Source organism: Festucalex cinctus, chromosome 17 (assembly GCF_051991245.1).
Source record: "Festucalex cinctus isolate MCC-2025b chromosome 17, RoL_Fcin_1.0, whole genome shotgun sequence".
Taxonomy (NCBI): Eukaryota; Metazoa; Chordata; class Actinopteri; order Syngnathiformes; family Syngnathidae; genus Festucalex; species Festucalex cinctus.
In genome coordinates, this window is record NC_135427.1 from 15135449 (window position 1) to 15155532 (window position 20084).

Genomic DNA, 20084 nt, shown 5'->3' on the forward strand with positions numbered 1-20084 from the left:
GAATGTGGCTGGAATGCACAATAAGAGCTTCCGCGACATCCCACCCCGTCCCATCCCGTCCCTCTTGCCGCTTTACCGTCTGTCTGTGCTGTGTAAAACACTTGAGTCGCAGTTTTTTTTTTTTTCCTGAGGATATCATCGTGTGTCAGCAGAATCTCGGCTACAATGTGAGGAAGTCTGACAGTGCAGCAGTCTTGTGTCACTGTCAATTCCCCTTCGTGTGGAATGGAGAGAAATGAAACGAAAGTTGTGGCAGTATCTTGCTTCGCTGCGTATTGGATAAACGACACCGACATAGAATAGAGCTATGAGTTCTGGATAAATGGCGCAGTGAACATCAAAGATAGTCAAAAATTGTTCGAAGTGAGCGTCGTGTGTTACATTCCACGCCACCGTCCCGCCGTTTCAAGAGTTCAACAAACGCAAAATAATTGTGACGGGGAGGGAAGACAAACGAGAAGAAAATGGTGAAAAAGTAACACTGATGGTTTTAATTCAGTGACTCCTACCTCCCTCGAGCGAGCCTGATGATGTCTGCTTGGCAGCGCAAAAAAAAAAAAAAAAAAAAGTTATTAATGGCGCAATAACAAGTGAGCAAGCCCGGGCTTGGCGTATACTCGTACGCCGTAATGATTTTTCCACACACGGGCTGAAGGGCTGGCGTCCATTTTTCAAACCGTCCTCCTTTTAGTTTGTTTTTAACGCAGTGATGGAGCAAGTGGCTCAAATATTTCGTTGTGTTTTTTTTTTTTTATCCTTATTGAAAACTGAAGCTTGTATACATGAAAATAATGCAGAATACTGGGACAGTTGCAGCAGTATGCCACTTTGCCCGGTTGTGTATAAACTCATGCTGTCGTCGGCTGATCTGATTCATTTTATTTTATTTTTTTATTAAAGTGTATTACAAAAACATTTTTTTCCCCAGAGTATTGTTTATTAACCAGTGATTGGTGTTTATTTTGTACTTCGTATTCATATAGTGATTTAAAAAAAAAAGAAGAAGGGGGATTGATGTACTATGTTAGCGGTTCGGTCATTGTTTTTGAAAGCAAAAACAGATGTTTATAATCATCTTATTTTGGTTATACACAGAAGATAATCAGTCTTCTTTTACTGTTGATAATCTGAAATCAGAGGATTTGGACAATTTAAAATAAAAAAATGGCTCCAAGCGATTACTCCATCATTAACTCATTTGCTCCCAAAAACTTATAAATACGTCCTATTTGAAATACTACCAGTGTCCCAAAGATCGCTTTTATTTTATTTATTTTTTTTATGCTAGAGCATACAGGGCTTTGAAGGCTTTGATGCAGCCTCTTAATTGAAGAGAACAGTTGAAGCATTGCTAGTTATTACAAAAACGGCCAGCAGGTGGCAGCAGAGTCTAAGAGATCAACCAGGGACATGATAAAAACAAGCTATTTCCCAACAATTCTAAGCAGATTTGTGAATAATGATGAAACTTAGCTATATTCTAATGCTAATTGCTGCAAAACAGAAACAGAGAGAAATATACTATTTTTTTGTCCTAATGAAATAAGAGATTAATCTTTCTTTTGGTCGGTTACATGTTTTTATAGCAATAGTGGGCCTTGCAAAATCATTCCAAATCCAGTAAAACAGCCGAGAGCGAAGGGGGTTGTTTCAGTGGAAATGGCTGCATCAATGAGTTAAAATAGTTGTTGATTAATTTGGTAATCGATTAATCGATTAATTTTGTCAGCTCTAGTATAAAACCCAACACCGATTGGTTGGACAAAGTCGACCTGGCAATATCGTGCCTTCAGAGCTGGCATCGGAGCTTAAACAGATCTGGGACAATGCCAAGCTAATGATATTTTTTTTAGGATTTGGTGTGTATACGTTTCAGCAAAGTGGCATCATGGGTTGTAAAAAGAATTTGGCCAAATACTGAGCACAAAATCTGTACTTTCACTGCAAGCTAACCACATGAACTAGTGGTGGAAGTTTGATACCACTCGCAACAAGAAGCAAAAATCAACTGAGCGATGCCTCGCAACTGCAAAAACTCGGAATTTGGGGCACCCTGAAGCAAAAGATGCCACTGCATCCTGCTTCAGAGGAACAGAAACGATTTCAGTCGTTCATTTTATGGCATGCCACAGGCAAGCCTCCTTTTTCTTTTTTTTTGGTTTGTCTCCCCCTTCTGTCCATTACCTCCACACCAGACTGTGTGTCCCAGCAGGACGCCGCGCCTGCTCTCGCCATACTCCGACCCACTTCGGATGTCTGTTGGCTACCGCCCGGCAGCCCTGCGACCGCTCCAGGAAAACTTCACACAACATGGTGACCCCTTCAACTGTGCCAGAGTGCTTTCTGTACAGACAATAAAAGCAAAAAACTAAACTGAAAATGGGAAAAAAAAAAAAAAAAAAAACTTGTAAAAATCATTGAATTTGCAAAAAAAGTTTTTCTAAAATCAAATAAACATTTTGTCTTTCTATAGAAACTAAAGCTACTGTTATCAAAACTAAAAAAATAATTTAACATACTAAAAAAAAATTTTTATCGGTCAGCAAGAACATTCAGAGGGTGCCAGGTAAAAAAATAAAATAAAAAATATATCTTTATATGTCAAACAATTTTTTAAAATAGTGCTTAAACTTTTTTTTAAGGGAGAGCTGGTAAAACATGCATATTTTATAGAGACTTAGTGATGCTCCAATTATGGCAAATAGGCTCCCTCTAGTGGTATGCCAATAAATCACTAAGCGCAGTTCCGTTGTATTTCACTTTTCAGTGCAAAATATTTGCATTTAAACTTTAAATTGTTTAATTTTTATGTACAATACATTTTTAACCCTTGTGCCTTGGAATCAGTGACACCCTCTAAGAGTACATTTTAGCCAAATAAGTAATTCTACTTTGAGGTGTGATAACTAAGTCAATTTTTAACATTTTTTTTTATTTCAACCACTCAAAATGTTCATTGGCATCAGAACTATCCATACATATGAAGTTTTTTTTTTTTTTTGATGTATTCCCCCCTCTTAGGACAATACAAGCCCAAAGAATGGACTATGAAGAAAACGAACTGTGCTGTATACATGTATAAAAAATAAATAAAAAATTAATACTTCATATGACATAATTAGAGCTTCGAATAAGGCAATAAGTTATAACAACAATTTTTTCAATGCATGCCAAATTTTTTGACAATGGCAATTTAACTCAGAACACCCTCTAAGAGTACATTTTAGCCAAATAAGTAATTCTACTTTGAGGTGTGATAACTAAGTCAATTTTTAACATTTTTTTTTATTTCAACCACTCAAAATGTTCATTGGCATCAGAACTATCCATACATATGAAGTTTTTTTTTTTTTTTATGTATTCCCCCCTCTTAGGACAATACAAGCCCAAAGAATGGACTATGAAGAAAACGAACTGTGCTGTATACATGTATAAAAAATAAATAAAAAATTAATACTTCATATGACATAATTAGAGCTTCGAATAAGGCAATAAGTTATAACAACAATTTTTTTCAATGCATGCCAAATTTTTTGACAATGGCAATTTAACTCAGAACACCCTCGAAGAGTACATTTTAGCCAAATAAGTAATTCTACTTTGAGGTGTGATAACTAAGTCAATTTTTAACATTTTTTTTTATTTCAACCACTCAAAATGTTCATTGGCATCAGAACTATCCATACATATGAAGTTTTTTTTTTTTTTTTATGTATTCCCCCCTCTTAGGACAATACAAGCCCAAAGAATGGACTATGAAGAAAACGAACTGTGCTGTATACATGTATAAAAAATAAATAAAAAATTAATACTTCATATGACATAATTAGAGCTTCGAATAAGGCAATAAGTTATAACAACAATTTTTTCAATGCATGCCAAATTTTTTGACAATGGCAATTTAACTCAGAACACCCTCGAAGAGTACATTTTAGCCAAATAAGTAATTCTACTTTGAGGTGTGATAACTAAGTCATTTTTTAACATTTTTTTTTCTTTCAACCACCCAAAATGTTCATTGGCATCAAAACTATGCATAAATATAGTATATTTATTTATTATTATTATTTCCCCCCACCATAGGACAACAGAAGCCAAATAATAGATTATGAAGAAAATTAACTGTGTTGTATATATGTATAATAAAGAAATAAATTTGAATCTTTCATATGACATAGTTAGAGCATCAGGCAACACGGTAGCTTTGATAGAAAACTTTGGGGAAAAAAGTACTTTTTGTGGGGCTCCGGAGCGGCACCGGGACCCTCCGTGACTTTAGCCGCAAATTGTGTTTGATTTTCGGGTACAGGAAGGCCCGATTTACACCCCCATATCCGGCGTCGCACTTCAACGAGCCACGTATCTCTTGTGCTCACGGTTCCAGATATGTGTCAGATATGTGTCATTTTCCCCGTAGGACGTACGGTTCCGGACAAATAACGGAAAGAAAAAGCTCCATTACACCGATCCGTCCGTTTACTTTACCCGGAAATCGTGCGTGTTTTTCGGATAAATTTACACCGCCTGTATCCAATTGTATCCGGCGAACGGAAGTCAACACAGCGACGAGCTACATACCGTTGGGAAGCTACACGGCCCCCGCGGCATTCCAGGACGTGCTCATATGTTCGTTTATGTTTATTTTGTAGAAGTACTTACTTGCCAACTTGCATTTGCAGCTTTTTGTGTCTCCGATCGCCGTTCTTTTCCTTAGATCCAGGAAGCTCATGTCTCGTGCACGTTAGCCTCTTAGCACGTTAGCACGTTGTTGTGAATACAAACTAGCCGAATAAAAATCGAAGCTTAGCACTTTCACACGTAGAAATGCAACGGCCAGATAAGATAACCGACGAGGAATTCATCTCGACAACCGTTACATGTTACACTTCATAAGTTGCAAAAAAAAAACGTTTTTTTTGTTTTGTCTTATCCCTTCTGCTTATTGTTTTCACCGATCCATGCTCCTTGCCATGTTTTGAAGAATGCACGAAGGGAAATACGTCACCTCCACGTTGCACGCACGTTTGGCCACAATGGCACGCCTGCCCCCTGCAGCCTTGGCAGAGCAAATGTCAATGCTCGGCTGTTCAAAATGGATGATCGAACTGTGCATGCGTGTGGAATATGCACGCTATTAATTCTGAAGTTCTGAAGTGAAGAAAGAGAAAAAAAAAATTAAATAACAGCCTTCACACACTGAGGAAAACCGCTGTATTGCAACGACGCCCACCTCTAACAGTGGCTCATTTTGGGGACATAACAACGGCAAAGAGCATTGCCATTCGACCCCTCCCACTAGGGAACGTGCTTCCCACGTCCATGCAGACAAACAAACAGCATATCCCAACACGAAACATAAGTCAATAGCTCGCAATACCTTTTTCTGCACAAAAATATAAGTGGCGCGCGTGTACGCGCATCCACGAACACGCACGCGCGCCCACTAACGTGCACGCGCATCCACTAACATCCTGTCGAATGCACAATCAGTAAAAAGCACGAAGAAATAAGTCTGTGTGGAATATGGCGTGCTGGAATCAGTGCGGCGTTTGCAAGGAAAATCATTAATTGGCCTCTACCGCCACCTGGTGGATTTGGGGTGCGAAATCTTTCTCATGGCCATGGCACCGTCGAGGAATGTCCATAGAAGGATTTCATGCAGAAATCACGGAAATTGCAATAAAATACATGCAGTGTCCAATCGGTCCAAAAATGTCACTTATAATGTACATTAATGTTACGCGGTTGGCTAACGCCAATTCCAGGGATATTATAATAGATATCTCCCTCATGCAATGGCTGAGAAATGTTGGCACACTCGCATTTTGACGGTCCCCCAGTTTTCCAAAGCCGTGGCTCATTTTTTTTTGTTTTTTTGTTTTTTTTTGTTTTCCCCCTGCACAATCAACTCCTAATTTACATATTTGGCTAAGCAAATGGCACAAGGGTTAATTGGATCATTATATAATGAAATGTATTTTTAAGTTGGTCAATATGGTTTACTTGAGAGCAAAATATATATATATTTTTTTTTTAGTTAGTATTGTACTTGGTATAAAAAGTTTTAAAGTATTAAACTGTCTCGGCATTCTATCATACGCGTCCAAACAGAATCTGTCCCACCTCTGTTACGGCTCCAATATTAGCACATTCATCACACACGCACACTAATCAATATCAATACAGTCATAAATGTATTACCGAGGCTGCGGATAATGGTGCGTTACTGCGCAGTTTGGCTTTGAATTTAACGTTGTTTGAAGTCTCATTGATTCCCGGGCGGCGAAGGGGTTAACGCAGCATCCGTATCCCCCGCCATCCATCTCCCGCTCACATTTCCATGTCGGTGATGATTCATGAAGGGGCGAGAGAGCGTTAACGGCATATTTCTTCGACTCTCCTCGTGAACGACAAGGCGTCAAAAGTAAAAAGATAAGGCCATGAAAATAAACAACAAGAGCTCGCCGGGGGGAAACAAATTGGGTGTCGCTGCAATAATAAAGCGCGTTTTTCCCCATCAAAGCACTCTCGAGTCATAAATGCGGGCACGCGTCTTGGATTTTTATGTGCGTCTTGTCGTTTGGAAACGGCGCGTTGTAATTGAAAAGGGCCCTTTTCAATCAGAGATGGTTTAACGTGCCCCGCGCGATGGAAATTGGAGCCATTTGGGGATGCCATCAACTCAACAGCCACTCAGAATATGGACACAATTACCGTATTGCACCATGATACAAGGCATTTTTTGGCGAATTTGTGTTTTTGATCTTTTGTGAAAAACAACACGACTGATGTTTAACAAAACACTCAAAACCTACCTAATTTCACTCATTATTGTCGAAAACATCCAGACTTTCAATCTTGAGGCGACAGAATTCTGCAAGGCTCCTGCGGAATGAGAAAAGGGATGGCGTTATATGACACTTCTCAGTTAGGTGGTCACAGTGAATGGAATTGTTATCAAGCTATTTCCTACATTCGGAAATTGGCTAATTATGCGTAAAACGATTGGACAATGTAGGGACTAGGGTGAGTATCGATTCAGATTTCCAAAATCGATTCGATTCAGAAAGGCCCGATTCGATTTCGTTATTTGAAGGAAAAACACTCCCAAGTTAGCATTTGCTAACTTCCTGTTAGCGCTAGCGTTAGCGCCTGTTAACGCGAGCGTACTATTTGTACGTAAAAAATAATGAAAGTATCAAATTGATTATAGACAAAATATTAACTTTTTATTGTTATAATGGGCTAAATAAGTGAAGTATCCCTTTAAATATACAGCGGATGTCAATCTTAACGTGTTTTTAGTTATATAGTTAACTAACTGAGGTGTCATTAAACAACTTAAAGGACGCTTTGGGACAACGGAATAACCAAAATAACATACGCGACACACTTGCTAATTGCTAATGCTACGCGAGCAAAAATGGTGCTTTCAGGGTACTTTCACAGTGTTGTAAACTTCGCTTTTCTTCAATTATAACGTTTTAAGGGGAAAATAATTGTCCATCTAGCTCAAGTGGCCGATTGTTTTGGCCGATGTTTGAAGGTCAATAATTGGCTGATTATAATCAGTGGCCGATTAATCAGTGGGGCCAATTTGGCATCTTAATTTATGGGGGACGGGGGGAGGGGTATCGATTCATGGTTTTATGACTCGATATTGGGCTATGAAAAGAATTATCAATATTTTAGACCCAGCCCTAGTAAGGACAGACCAACAGTGTCGATTTGTGAACAAAAATCAATTACCATATTTGAACATATGGGATTTTCACCTTACAATGTGTTTTAATTTTCATTTTTGTATATTTTCTTCTTGACATAAAAGCAACTAGTGATAAAACTTGCATTATTTGTTTGTTTTTTTACGTGGAACTGAAAATTGTTTTATTTTGCAGATTAATTAAATTAAAAATAATTTTAAAAAAAACACAAAAGACACTAATCAGAATAGATTTTTTATTTTTTATTTTTTTTACTTTACAGCAATAGTACGGGTACATAATGGGCCCAAAAGTAGTTTGGTGAATCAAAGCTTATTTGTTAATGTCCACGAATGCAAACTAGGGCTGCACAATATATCGGAAAAACATAGCTGTTGCGATATTGGCCCAAGCAATATGCATATCGCAATATGGAATTGTATGCTTTTATCTAAATTTGACCAGTAAGCCGCTAACGAAAATGTGCACCGCCATCCAATAGTTGAACATTATTGAGAGGTAATTAGAATTAATCATCTAAGAATATATTGAGTTTGCTTATTTTACTGCATGAAAAATTTTAATTATTTCATTAGATCATAAAAATGTCATTTCTTTGGGTACATGTTAAATATCACAATAAAATCGATATCGCTGCATTCAAAACTATATCGCATGATTTGCCAATATCGCGCAGCCCGAATACAAACACAGTAATTGTAATTGCCTGTACAGTGTACAGTTTTTGAATTTGACCAAATCCGAACCAGGCTTGACTTTAGTGTAACAGGTTGGTGGAAACACATTAGCCCATGTAGATCTCGTTTCAGTAATTACTCACCAATCAGAGGGTGAGCTACAATATAATAAGCGGATTGAAAGACATAGCTGGCTGACGGTCTGACGGATGCTAATGAAGTGATGTTTACATGTTTGATTCTCCGGTTAAACAAAGATAAGACACGTTCGCCGGGAAAAATAAAAAATAAAAAATCCAAACACCAGCAAAGACATGACAGCTTTCTTCCTGACGTGCAACAATGACAGCCTCATTTGCATATTAATGACAGGATGGAAGTAGACGGGGAGGGAGTTGCCGTGGCATACATACATAAACGCATAGATATCATATACCTGAAGGAAGGGACGTTCAGGAGAAATCACCCAGTCGGCCCATTCCAATCCGAATTTCCGTTTTTTTAACAACTCTGCATTGTTGTGTGTAAAATTTATGAGCCGTGTTTATTTTCATTTTACAGGGACTTGGATTATTATCATTTCTATTCATTCAACTCCATTTTATTAAGATAGCACTTTGAGAACAACCGCAGCTGCAATAGCGTCGTCATGAGACAGTCCTGGAAATGTTCTTCTGAAAATCTGAACAAAATCATAAGCCAACCACGATCTCAGACTATTTCATTTTTGAGGTTCCGCTGAATGTTGAACGGTTAAAACGGATGTAAACATTTCACAACTTAGGTTTTTGAAACTCTCAAACTGTCATGACTGGGTCATGCCAGGGTTAAGTTTGGGTCATGAACGTGAGGTCAACTGTCTGTTTAGAACTGATGTAACCGTCATCTGGTTTCAACTGCAAAAACGCTATGTGATGTCAGGAGCTATGTGTTGTCAAGAATCTTTAATCCCTTTACTTGGTCAACAGCCAATCAGATAATTCCATGTCAGTCCTGTTACCCACATGTCTAGCCACAACCAATCAGATTGATTCCTTGTCTATATAAGCCTTCTGAGAAGTGTGTGTCTTTGTCGGATTATTACCTTGGTTCCTCTGTGCATCTACACAGCCCAAGGGGGGTTGGCGTCTTGTGATTCTCGACGCATTCTCATTGTTTCTCGTCTAGTCAAGTTGTTCTACATCTCTCGATGTTATGTGAATAAATCGTTAGTCTTATTTGTGTCTGCAGTTTGAGAGCCAAACTCAGAACATAACACAAACTTCATCTGTTTCATCGTGCTGGTCGTCACCCTCCTAAACATCATTAAAAACAATTGATCTGGCTACTTCCCTCCCTTGCTTCCTTCCCACAGATGACGGACAGAATCCCATCTGCCGTTCTTGCGCTGCGGGAGCTAAGATTTCAGGTGCGAGTCCAACACGCATGTTCAAGTGGTCTGTTGGGCTCACCGATGTTTTTATCCTCGCCTCATTAGTCCGATTGAACTGAAGGGTTTCAGGGGTGTCGCCTTTGGGCAGCTTTTGACAGGGGAAGAAAGATGACCTCTACAATAACCCAGTAGGGGGTGTGGTCAATCCATAATGCAGTTGATAAGATACAGTGACTGAGCATGTTGGAAAAAAATGTTCAGATCCAAGCCTTAGAATTCCAGTGTCTCTTGAGGGCGGTGGCGATGACACGACGTGTTGTTCAAACCGTACCTACATGATGGATCGTAGGGGTGGGAACCTCACGATACGATACAAGGCTCACGATAACGATTATCTCACGATATGACGCAATTATTGATATATTGGTCAGGTACTAAATCCACGATAAAACCACTCAAGACATAAACTGATGTTTTTTCAATGAGAATTTTTTTTTTTGTCCCATCACTGAGACACAATATTCAAACTGGTGTCTTCTTCACAAGTGAGTACTTTTGTGTATTTTTTCAAACAAATACAATCTGTGAACAAATGTGTGTCTTTCTTAAACACTATTGTCATGCAACATGTTACAGTCAATTGTTTCATTTTATAAACTGTGACAATTTTTTTGTGTAACAGTTAAAAAGTAAATAAATAAAATCAATTACTTAAATATTAAATACAATTAATTAAATCAATATTAATATCACTCAGAAATTGTGTACTGATGTGAGAGGACTTCATCAGCCTTTAAAAAAGTTGGAAAATTCCTGAAAAAAAAAAAAAAAAAAAAAAATGGCCAGGAATTTTTCTTGTTTTTCCACAACAATCTTCATTGGCCACTAGAGATTGAATAGCTAATGATATATATATATATATATATATATATATATATATATATATATATATATATATATATATATATAGTCAACTTAATGTGATGAAAGTCGAAGTTGACTGATTGATGACGTGATATTTCTTTAGTAGTCCTCAATCTTTATTTTGCCGTGAGGTTTGATGCAAAGACATACGTATAAATAAATAAATACCCAAACTCTCAATTTTTCTACTATTCGCAGCATAACTTGATCCCTAGCCCACACGAATAGCTATTCTTCATGTTGCATGTTATGACTCATAATTCTACTTTTAAACGGTGATGATGGAATTAATCCGTGGACTTTTGCCCAACAAATTGCAAGGGAAAAAAAAAAAAGGGGGATGCCAAGAATCAATTAAATGACGTCATCCGCAACCCTTATTCACTGTCTCCGGCCTTATCGCTTATGTACGGGTTGGCTTTGGACTCAGTATATGTTCCAATTATGACCATATATGGGCTACTGTATAGGATTGTTATGAGGTTTTAATTAAATTGTTGTGAGCACAAGAAGCACGGCCATTGTGGATCTGTTTATTAGATTGGCTCTGAAGGCCTCGTGTGAATTTTAACCATGCTGTTGAAGCACATTTACAAATTTGGTTCCAAAAAAATAAATCACATCATTGTTGTTGATGCATGAAGCTGTAGTCATTAAACTCTTGATATAGACACTAGATAGCAGCCCAAAAATGGTCTGCTCAAGGTTGTTGATTTTTGAGTTGAGTTTTTTTTTTTCCTTTTAATTTGGTGAGTGAGCAAGTTTGTTACCTCGCTACTTTCTTGAAAATGTGTGTTTTCTGTTCAATTACATTGTATTACTTTCACAAAAAAAATTCTCTTTGGTAACTGATTGCTTATAATTGCAGTAATAGCCTACTTTTGCAAAGGAGGTTTTGTCAGCTTTATGCTCGTTAGTTTGCAGGTTGGTTTGTAGTTGAACTTTCGTATTCATTTAGTAGTTGGTTGGCTCGTTAGTAAGTAGGGAAAACCTTTGCAAGCACACTTGAATGCGAATTAATAGTTCAGCCAAGGAGGTTATATTTTCTTTGCTTTATTTCATTGATTAGTTGAACTTCTTTCTTTAGTACGTTTTCTAACTCCTGTTACTCACTTTTTTTTCTTTTTTTTAAAAATATAAGTAGGTAAGTAGTAAGTCCAAGCACCTTGAATGTTATTGTTTTCTTTGCATTAGTTTTTGTTTTATTTAATTACCAATGGTTATCTGTTTTTTGTTGTTTGGTTGGTGGTTGGGTAGCTTGTTATTTAGGTAATTTGTTTGTTTGTTTCTTAGTGATTATTATTTTTTTGAGTAGTTACTCGTTTAGTATGTTCATTTGTTAATGTGTTAGCTTGTCGATTTTCTTGGTTGGAAGTTACTTGGTATGTTTATTCATAAGCTTGTTGGGATGGATAGTTTGTGGTTAGTTGGTTAAAGTTTGTTGATAGCCAGTTAGCTAGTTAGTTTTATGGATGGCAGTTTGATGGTGAATACAACAAAACTATATATATTTTTTAATTTCCACTAACTTCATGGAGGAATGGGTAAAAGAAGAAGTCAGAATGTGGGGTTGCTGTGGTATCCTATACATTCTGTATCCAAAAATCAGGCATTGTTGACTGTAGGAAGGGATGATTGTTAGAGTGCAAATCTGCTTGAGTCTGAGAGATGCTTTGACCATATGAGTAAAAAGAGGAGGAGGGCGGGGGGGGCTTCTTGGTTTATGTCATTGGCTTGAACGAGCCAAGACCCCGCCTTGATAAAAAAAAAGAAAAAAAAAGAGAAGAAAACACACACACAAGAGTTGCACATAGTGAGCAAAAAAAAAAAAAAAAAGAGGCGGAGGGGAGAAAATAAAGCGGCGGAAGACTTGGACTCGGCTTTTTAATCAACAAGGAGGTGGTGTGTATCATATCGGCACATTTTAAGCGGACGGGGGGAACAAGAAGAAGAAATAGAAGAGGATTCCAGCTTTTCCCTGAAGGATTAATAAAGTGGAATCTTGAATTACGGATGGTGATGATGCTGCCCCCGCCGTTGACCACCAAGACGACGACGAAGACTACGACGACGTGCGCCTAGAAAAAAAGTCAACTTACCCCCCATTTTTTGCAGTTCGTGAAGGTAAAAAGAAGCGAACGGCGATGTTTTAATACAGTTCGGCTCGGTCGAGCGGCCATGTGTGGCCACCTTGCCGCGGAGGGAAGCGGCGGGTCGGTCCATCTGACAGCACGCCTCCCCCTTCGTTTAATGTCCGCCACCTTGTTCCATTATTTTTGCACGGTTTGCGAGGCTAACTTGACCCCTGTCCCTCCATTTAAACAAACACATAAATATGTTAGCATGGCGAAGTTAGAACGCCGCTAATAGGTTGCATTCTGAGTTGAGGTGGTCGTCAAAATAGTGCCGCGAACGACGCCATCCTCTTTCTCCCCCCCCTCCCACCGGCACGACCACCACTACCCCTCCTCACGTCACTCACAGTCAGGTCCCCGCGGTGGAGCTCATCTGCCGGCCATGCTTCGTCCACATACCGCCTAACTATCACAAGTACAAAATGTATTCTTTTTTTTTTCTTTTTTTCTTTTTTTCAGCCAGAGCTCGTTTTTCGGATTTTTTGTCCCAGTATTGAAGTGCTAGAGTCCAAAAGGGCTGTTGACCTGGCAATTAAAAGTCACAAAGAGATGCAACTGTAGCAATAAATGTGTTATAATGTTGTTACTTTTTTTGTTGTTTATTATTATATTATAAATGTTTATTAGTATGAAGTAAGGGATTTGGGGGTAAAATATTAGCAAAGGATGTCCAAATTGGTGCAAAAGAATACTAAAAACCATAATCAAAATGGCTCCCAATCACTTAAACACACAACAGCTAGCCACTAAATTGTCGCATCTGTCTTGTAGAAATGACCCTGACCTCGTGTTTTGTCACATGCCCTCACCATGAACCCTTTCCCCGGGGTGGTGGGTTGATGCGGGAGGGTATCGAGGGGGATTCCAGGTCCATGACACACGCTTTGTTATGATTTTTGTCGCTGCATTTTATGCAACTAGTGCCTGTGCTAAACATTTTCGGCTTGTTTTGTGGCACAAGCCTCGAAATACTAATATTTCCTTCCTCAAATTAGTCATCATATTTTGTTGACCAACCTTCACACTTTGTAGAAGAACTATAGGCTACAGCAATACCTAACCAAACCTAACTAAACCTAACTAAAGCGGTTTGGTGGCCTCTATCCGGAAATTTATGTGATTTTTGCAACACCCAGAGATGCAGCCCAACCGCTCTATTCATTTAAAGGAGACATGTTAGCAGGGCAGTTGCTAGCATTGGCTACTGGCTGATAGCAGGCCAGATTGAAAGTGAACCGCATCCGTAATGGAAGATTCTAGTCGAGGTCGAGCAGGCAGGTAAGGTTCCTTGGCTCAATGACATGGGAGAAAGCATGGTAGTAAACCTCATAAGATGATCCACAGAATGGTTTTGCTAATGGAAGGGGGTGGAGGAAGTAGTTCCTGGAAGTAGAAGAGCTTTTTTTTTTTGGGCCCCTGCTAAACCGTACCTAAATGTGGGCTAAGTTAAGTTCTCCACTGTCCACAAGGGTCCTGCATCAGCTCTGTTGCTGCCAACAAAGTAGTTAAAATGGTGGACAGTTGTATGAACTCTATTAAAGTGGGCAGTTAATCCTACAAAGTTATTCGACAGAAGTTAAACGAGCGGCCTGCTTCTTGTTTTTTCCTCTTCTCCCTTAGCGTTAAAAATGTCTGCTGTCGAGCTTCTCGAACAGACTCCCCCTCGTGAGGAATGCGCACTCTGCCATCCTCCACCGTGTGTTGCCCAGCAGCGACCTATCACTCATGGCAATTGAACGGCTCTCTAAGAGGGACCCCTGTTGGCGCCGTGCAATATTTATTACCATCCGTCAAACCCTCGGACGAAATCCCGCCTCGCTGCCTCCCCCCACTCTCTCTCTCCCTGTACGGCTGAGTAACGGTGGCTTCTCTTAGTTCTGCGTTAAAAAGTTCCCTCGCTGGCCACCATTAGCTGGGATTTACGGCAGCAGCTTTCCCTTGAAAGTGCCTGCGAGGGAGCGTGTGTCAGCGCAGTCGCGGACCTGCCGGGCCTAGGCGTCAAATACGTTACAGATTAGATGTTTACCCGTGCCTTTTTTTGTGACGGGTTTGCGCAGAGAGCACCATTTAATCAGTCGTGTTCAGACTGTGTGATATTTATTACCTTGTGCAGTCTGCAGCTGGCAACTTGTCAATGTTGATGTCAAATAAGGCTAATTAAAAGCTGTTAGAGAAGTTGGGATATGATGAAGGGTTTGTTTTCATTGTGGACACCTGGGGGCATAAATGTAAACCCTCAATTTTCCAGAGGAAATATTGGAAAAAGGGGACACACTTGTTACAGTTTGGCAGCATTGAGTATGCAATTGTAAGGAAGCATGAAGGTAAATGTAAAAAACAAAACAAAACCAAAAACATGGCACTATGAAATAACCAAGAAATTAAATTAATAAAAGTCCAAAAGACCAGATTCAAAGAAACAAACACACTCAGACTGGTCATATTGGTGACAACAGACAGGAACTACAAACAAAAGCAAATGATCATGAAGGCGGAAAGCAAACTAAACCCAAAGGTAAATGGTTTGCTCAACACACTGCGATTGATTGGAGAAGGTGGATTGCTTTTATCCACGTTTTGGGGTTTAACAAAGAACTGTACCACCTTGGACTGGTTGACCAAAGTTCATTTTGCGCTCAGAAACTGTGCCAAGGGAGAAGACGATCGAGTGTTTGATTACAATGACCAAAGGCCCAAGGGACTGACTAGTGTAAAAGCATCTCGAGTTAAGGTCTTCCCATATCGTAAACTTTATCTTGGAAAAAACTGAGATTGAGTGTCCAGATGAGATGCACCCTCGCTCAAGGAAACATTGTTTCTTGTCACTTGTCTGCTCTCTTGGGGCGTTTGGCGTCTTCATTTCTCTGCAACCGGATAAACTGTCTGCTTGAGTGGAAGGGAGGTATCAGACTTTCTCCCTGTCATCTGCACCCCCCACTTTACTCACAGTTGATGCGATTGTGTTGTGTGTAGGTGAAAGGATAATTGGAGCTATGGATGTCCTTATCACGGTGACAGTGAGAGCTGAGCTCTGTTCAAAAGGAGAAGATCCAGCGATATGCCTTACATAAGACTATTCTGTTAAACAGATGTCTGTTTTGTTTTTTTGTTTTGTTGTTTTTTGGGGGGGGGGGGCACAAGTCATTGCCGCTGACCTCATGTGGTCGGCGAGCAGATGGGCTACCTCTACCTCTGCTAGGTCAAGCTATTTTGTCAAGCTTGAGGCCCCCTGTGGCCGTCGTTGTGTCGTCAGGTGACGCAGCAGCGTAAATTCAGACCGATTATTTTCTTACAACTTCATACTCTTCATTTAATGCATATTAATTGATGTGCTCTGGCGTAATCCACCAAGGATTTCTCAAAGGCGAGCACAAAAGGCCTTTATTATCTTAAGGAGGAAGTGGTCTTTTGGGACGCCTCATTGTGCGTTGCGCCGCAAAACAGACGTAAGTGAAATGAAATTACAGAGTATCGCGTGCGCAGCCAAGGATCATATTGAATAATTACCTCGCCGGAGCCATTGTAGTAACGCCAAGGTGCTCTTTTTCAAGGGGTTGTGGGGGAGACAGGGAGGTTATGGCTTCCGCTCACAAAGAAGATAAATGCGGTTTCAAGGTTATACTGCGCGATGGCCAAATGTTTTGAGAGGATGGGTTAATTTCATGTCGCTGTAATGTGATTTGCGATATCCACCTCTATGTTGCCCTTGGTTTTATTCTGGAGATGAGAACTCAACAGGCTTCATTTTCAAGTGTTTACAAGACCACTAAGTGGATTTATTGGATGCGGGGCATGCTTATTATTTGGCCATCATTCCCTCGGCCTTGTTCCCCCCTTTTGAATAGCAATTCAGTGGTGATTCTCATTTGAGAGAATTAGCCTGTTTCTTATGCACATAAGCAAAACATGAGTCCAATACAGAGGAGGAAAATTGCTGAGTACGGTTAATTACAGCGCAGGCAGCGAAGTGGGGTGAAGGGCCGCCATGGTAACGGCGGCGTGGCTGCGCTACTTTATCTATGTGCCGTTTAGCAGTTGGTATCTGCAGATCAGTCCTGTTAGTGATCATGTCTGAAAGCCAAGACTGTAGGATGCAAAGGGTTTGATATCCAAGCAGACATGCCCAGCTTTTCAATACACCTTGATTTGTTAGTCATACAACAATGTCTCTGTTGTGATTGGATTACCTGCTGCAATTCAACCAATTGGTATTCCTGTGTGGTGGTATCCCCGTTATTAGGTACCATTTACTATGGTGGAAACCAACCAGTAGGAGAGACTTGAATGTTTACCCTGATGCTAAATTTAGCTTCAATTCATAAGCGGCTGCTGTCAGAGGTTGAACTTTGTACTCTGTGGTAGTAAGATAGGGCCAACACCTACCTAACTTTTTGTCTCATAGGCTAACTGTCAGAATCTGACTTAATACTTTTGTTTCAGAATGGGTGATGTAAATTTCTGTTTTATCACTGCTCAAAACTAAGTAAAAGTACAGTACACCAATGTTGGAGCTTCTGTGGGATTTCTCCTTAATTTGCAACTTCTTACAAATGTTCAAACTTCAACTTCATACTCTATACTGGCACGCTTGCCGCAGAATTGCCCGATAACTATTGCTAAATGTTTTTCACTGAACCACATCATTGCAGTAACATTGCCCGGAAACGCATTTGATTTCCCAAATCTCCAGAAATATTTGATGAATCTTTCATTGCCTTAAAGATCAATTGTGAAAGCCACCATGTCCTCTGAAAAATGGAAAATAAATAAATTGCAGAGCTCCACTGCCCTACAGAAAGGACACAGTGATTATGTATTAAAATACCAACGCAAATTCTTGTTTTCTGGTGCTAGTGGGAACTTCTCGCTAAAGGGGGTGAAAATACTTGCACTCATTAAATCCAGTGGTAAAGCCACAAATCCAGAAAACATATATGGTGTTTTATCAGTTAACAGGCATTAATGATACAATGTTAAATCAATAAACTAGTTTCGCCTCACCAGTAGAAATGTCTAACATAAAAGAACGCATGAAAAAGTCTCAGACGTGTACCTGAAATTGTAACGGAGTCATCCTTTTGGGTTGTAAGCGGCCATTTTATTCATATGGGGTCCAATTGGAACGACGTATCCTAAATCAATGGGTGATGCTAAAAGCTTGCAGTCTTGTAGTCTCACACAAACACCGTATTTCATGTCTCACGTAAGACAGTTTGAGTTCACATCGACTGTGAGCCGTTTACAAATAGTACAAACTTTCCAAAGTTTGCCCCATCATGTGCCAGTCACGCCTTTCAACGCTTTGTTTCTTCCGTTAACCTCTACCCGTACCCGAGAACATAATACACTATCACGCCGGTAGTGCTATTGTTTGCTTGAGCGCACCGCTACTCATGAGTTGAAGAGGACCTCTTCGTCTTCGGCTTCATCTCTCTCCTGCCCTATCCATCTCCGTTTCCCCCCTGTCGACCCGAGTGAAGGTCTCGCTGCTTATGTAATGTCTCCAAACATTTGTGCAGCATTAGGGGGAAGTCAGGCATGCCAAAGCTGCGCAAAACTCCCAACGTGGTGGGACAGATGGCGAGCCTCATTTGCAGCCTTGTAAACTGCCCGTGACGGCGGCGACAAAAGCGGGGCCGCGCTTAACGGAGGCTTTGCAGACGCCGGACTACAGTCGCTTGCGTTGGCCAGGCCGTAAAGCATCGCTCGCTACAGTGTTATGACTGCTAATTGCCGCATTTTCTGATTTATGGAAGCGTTGATTCATATTTTAAGCGCGAGAACGGAGAACGCGGAGGCGCACAGGTGGAGTGCCGCCATTATTACCTAAAGGCATCGGAATCCCCGCGTTTGGACCATCCATCACGAAGTTAAGGAAGGTGACCCAGAGTTGTTTTGTAATTCGGTCGTTAATCAACGCTCTGTCAGGCGTGTCGGCTTTGTCCGCCGCTAGCAACTCTTTGGGCAGAGTCCATTACCGAGTAAACACACGAAGAAATGAAGATGCCCGGCCCCCACAATCCCCACGAGGGGAGATCAAATGGCAGGCCCGGTGATGATGAGGGATGTTTATGGCCGGCACTCTATTAAGGCCAAGCTCTTCCCCGCTGGCACGTAATGAACATCCACCTTTGCGAAATGGCCGTCGCGACGCTGTATTACCGGTCATTTTCATCAAAATGTTGCATAATTGCCCTCGAATGAGTTTTGAGGGTAACTTGGCAAGGTGACTGGCTTATGGCAACATTAACTGTGTTGATTTGAACAGCGCCCCCGCCACCCACCACCCACCACCACTATCCTTTTTTTGTTTGGTACTAAAAGCCTGTTACGTCCTTGGGTGGATGACAATTGCGGCCTGAACTCTTTCTGTTTGTACATGGAAACGCCTCCTCCAGATGTCCCCGCCACTGTGGGAGGCAGTTAAAAAAAAAAAAATAAAAAAAATAAAAAAAAAAAAACAGACCCTGCTCTCTTCGGAATAGTGCAGCGTGATTGCATGTTGATTCTGTCAGGAAGACGGTTAAATATCGACGACAAATCTCAGAGAGCGAGAGCGGGAATGTTTTGGGACGGTGCAGACAATGTACCATCTGCACACGGCAGGGTGTATTGAGCGACACTGGACCACTGCTGTGAGCAACGATTGCATTGTTATTAAATGGCTGTTGCCTCCCTGGCAGCCATATTAAAGCCTCTGATCCTTTGCCCGGTGCAAGAAAAGGAAGAGAGAAAGGAGCCCCCCCCCCTCCACACCATCCCTCCTCCCCCCACCCTTGTCTGGAAAAAAAGTCTGGCCTGCTGGACATGGTGACATAATGTGCAGCTGCAACAGCACAGATTAGACGATGGCAGTGCAAACAGCAGGAACAGGCAGAAAGAGGAGCTCCATCTTGAAGGCCGTTTGGATCGATACACATTGATGAGGTCATTGGAAAAATATGTCCTTCCAACAGGGCATCCCATTTCTGGCACCCTATTTGTCACAGAACTTTCAAGAGGATTTTAGTTGTAGTTTTAGTAAGTCTATGTCATTTATTTGTGTAGTGCTTTTGCATTACACCTCTGTCTCACCATTCTATTTTGGTTTTGGGAGCTGCTTCTGCAGGCAGTATTAGAGACATTTTGTTCCAACACAGAGTTGGGGGTGGGGAAGTTTTCTGTAGTTTTCCGCCAACTGATGGAATATATACATGGTGTAAGTTGGAGCTGAGCCAGACTTAGAATATTTGGAGTCGGGCGGCTCTGTCAG

At 40.6% G+C, this 20084-nt stretch overlaps 2 protein-coding genes across 5 annotated transcripts in view; one reads left to right on the forward strand and one right to left on the reverse strand.

Annotated features, from left to right (window-relative positions):
- The window catches only part of LOC144004884 (uncharacterized), a 64235-nt gene that overhangs the window by 24238 nt on the left and 19913 nt on the right, over window positions 1-20084 (reverse strand). The window contains exons 1-3 of one of the 2 annotated variants that reach the window (XM_077502554.1): window positions 12797-13111; window positions 6816-6885; window positions 2185-2343 (exon numbers count right to left, since the gene is read on the reverse strand). In XM_077502554.1, coding sequence (XP_077358680.1) covers window positions 2185-2343; window positions 6816-6885; window positions 12797-12920 — 353 coding nt within the window. In that variant the 5' untranslated portion in view covers window positions 12921-13111. Of the gene's footprint in view, window positions 1-2184; window positions 2344-6815; window positions 6886-12796; window positions 13112-20084 lie in introns of those variants that run through there. The other variant, XR_013279453.1, reaches the window with a different exon arrangement.
- The window catches only part of ctbp2l (C-terminal binding protein 2, like), a 64124-nt gene continuing 56573 nt past the window's right edge, over window positions 12534-20084 (forward strand). For all 3 annotated transcript variants that reach the window (XM_077502527.1, XM_077502526.1, XM_077502528.1), the window contains exon 1: window positions 12534-12821. The gene's annotated coding sequence lies outside the window, so the exon portion shown is untranslated. The remainder of the gene's footprint in view (window positions 12822-20084) is intronic.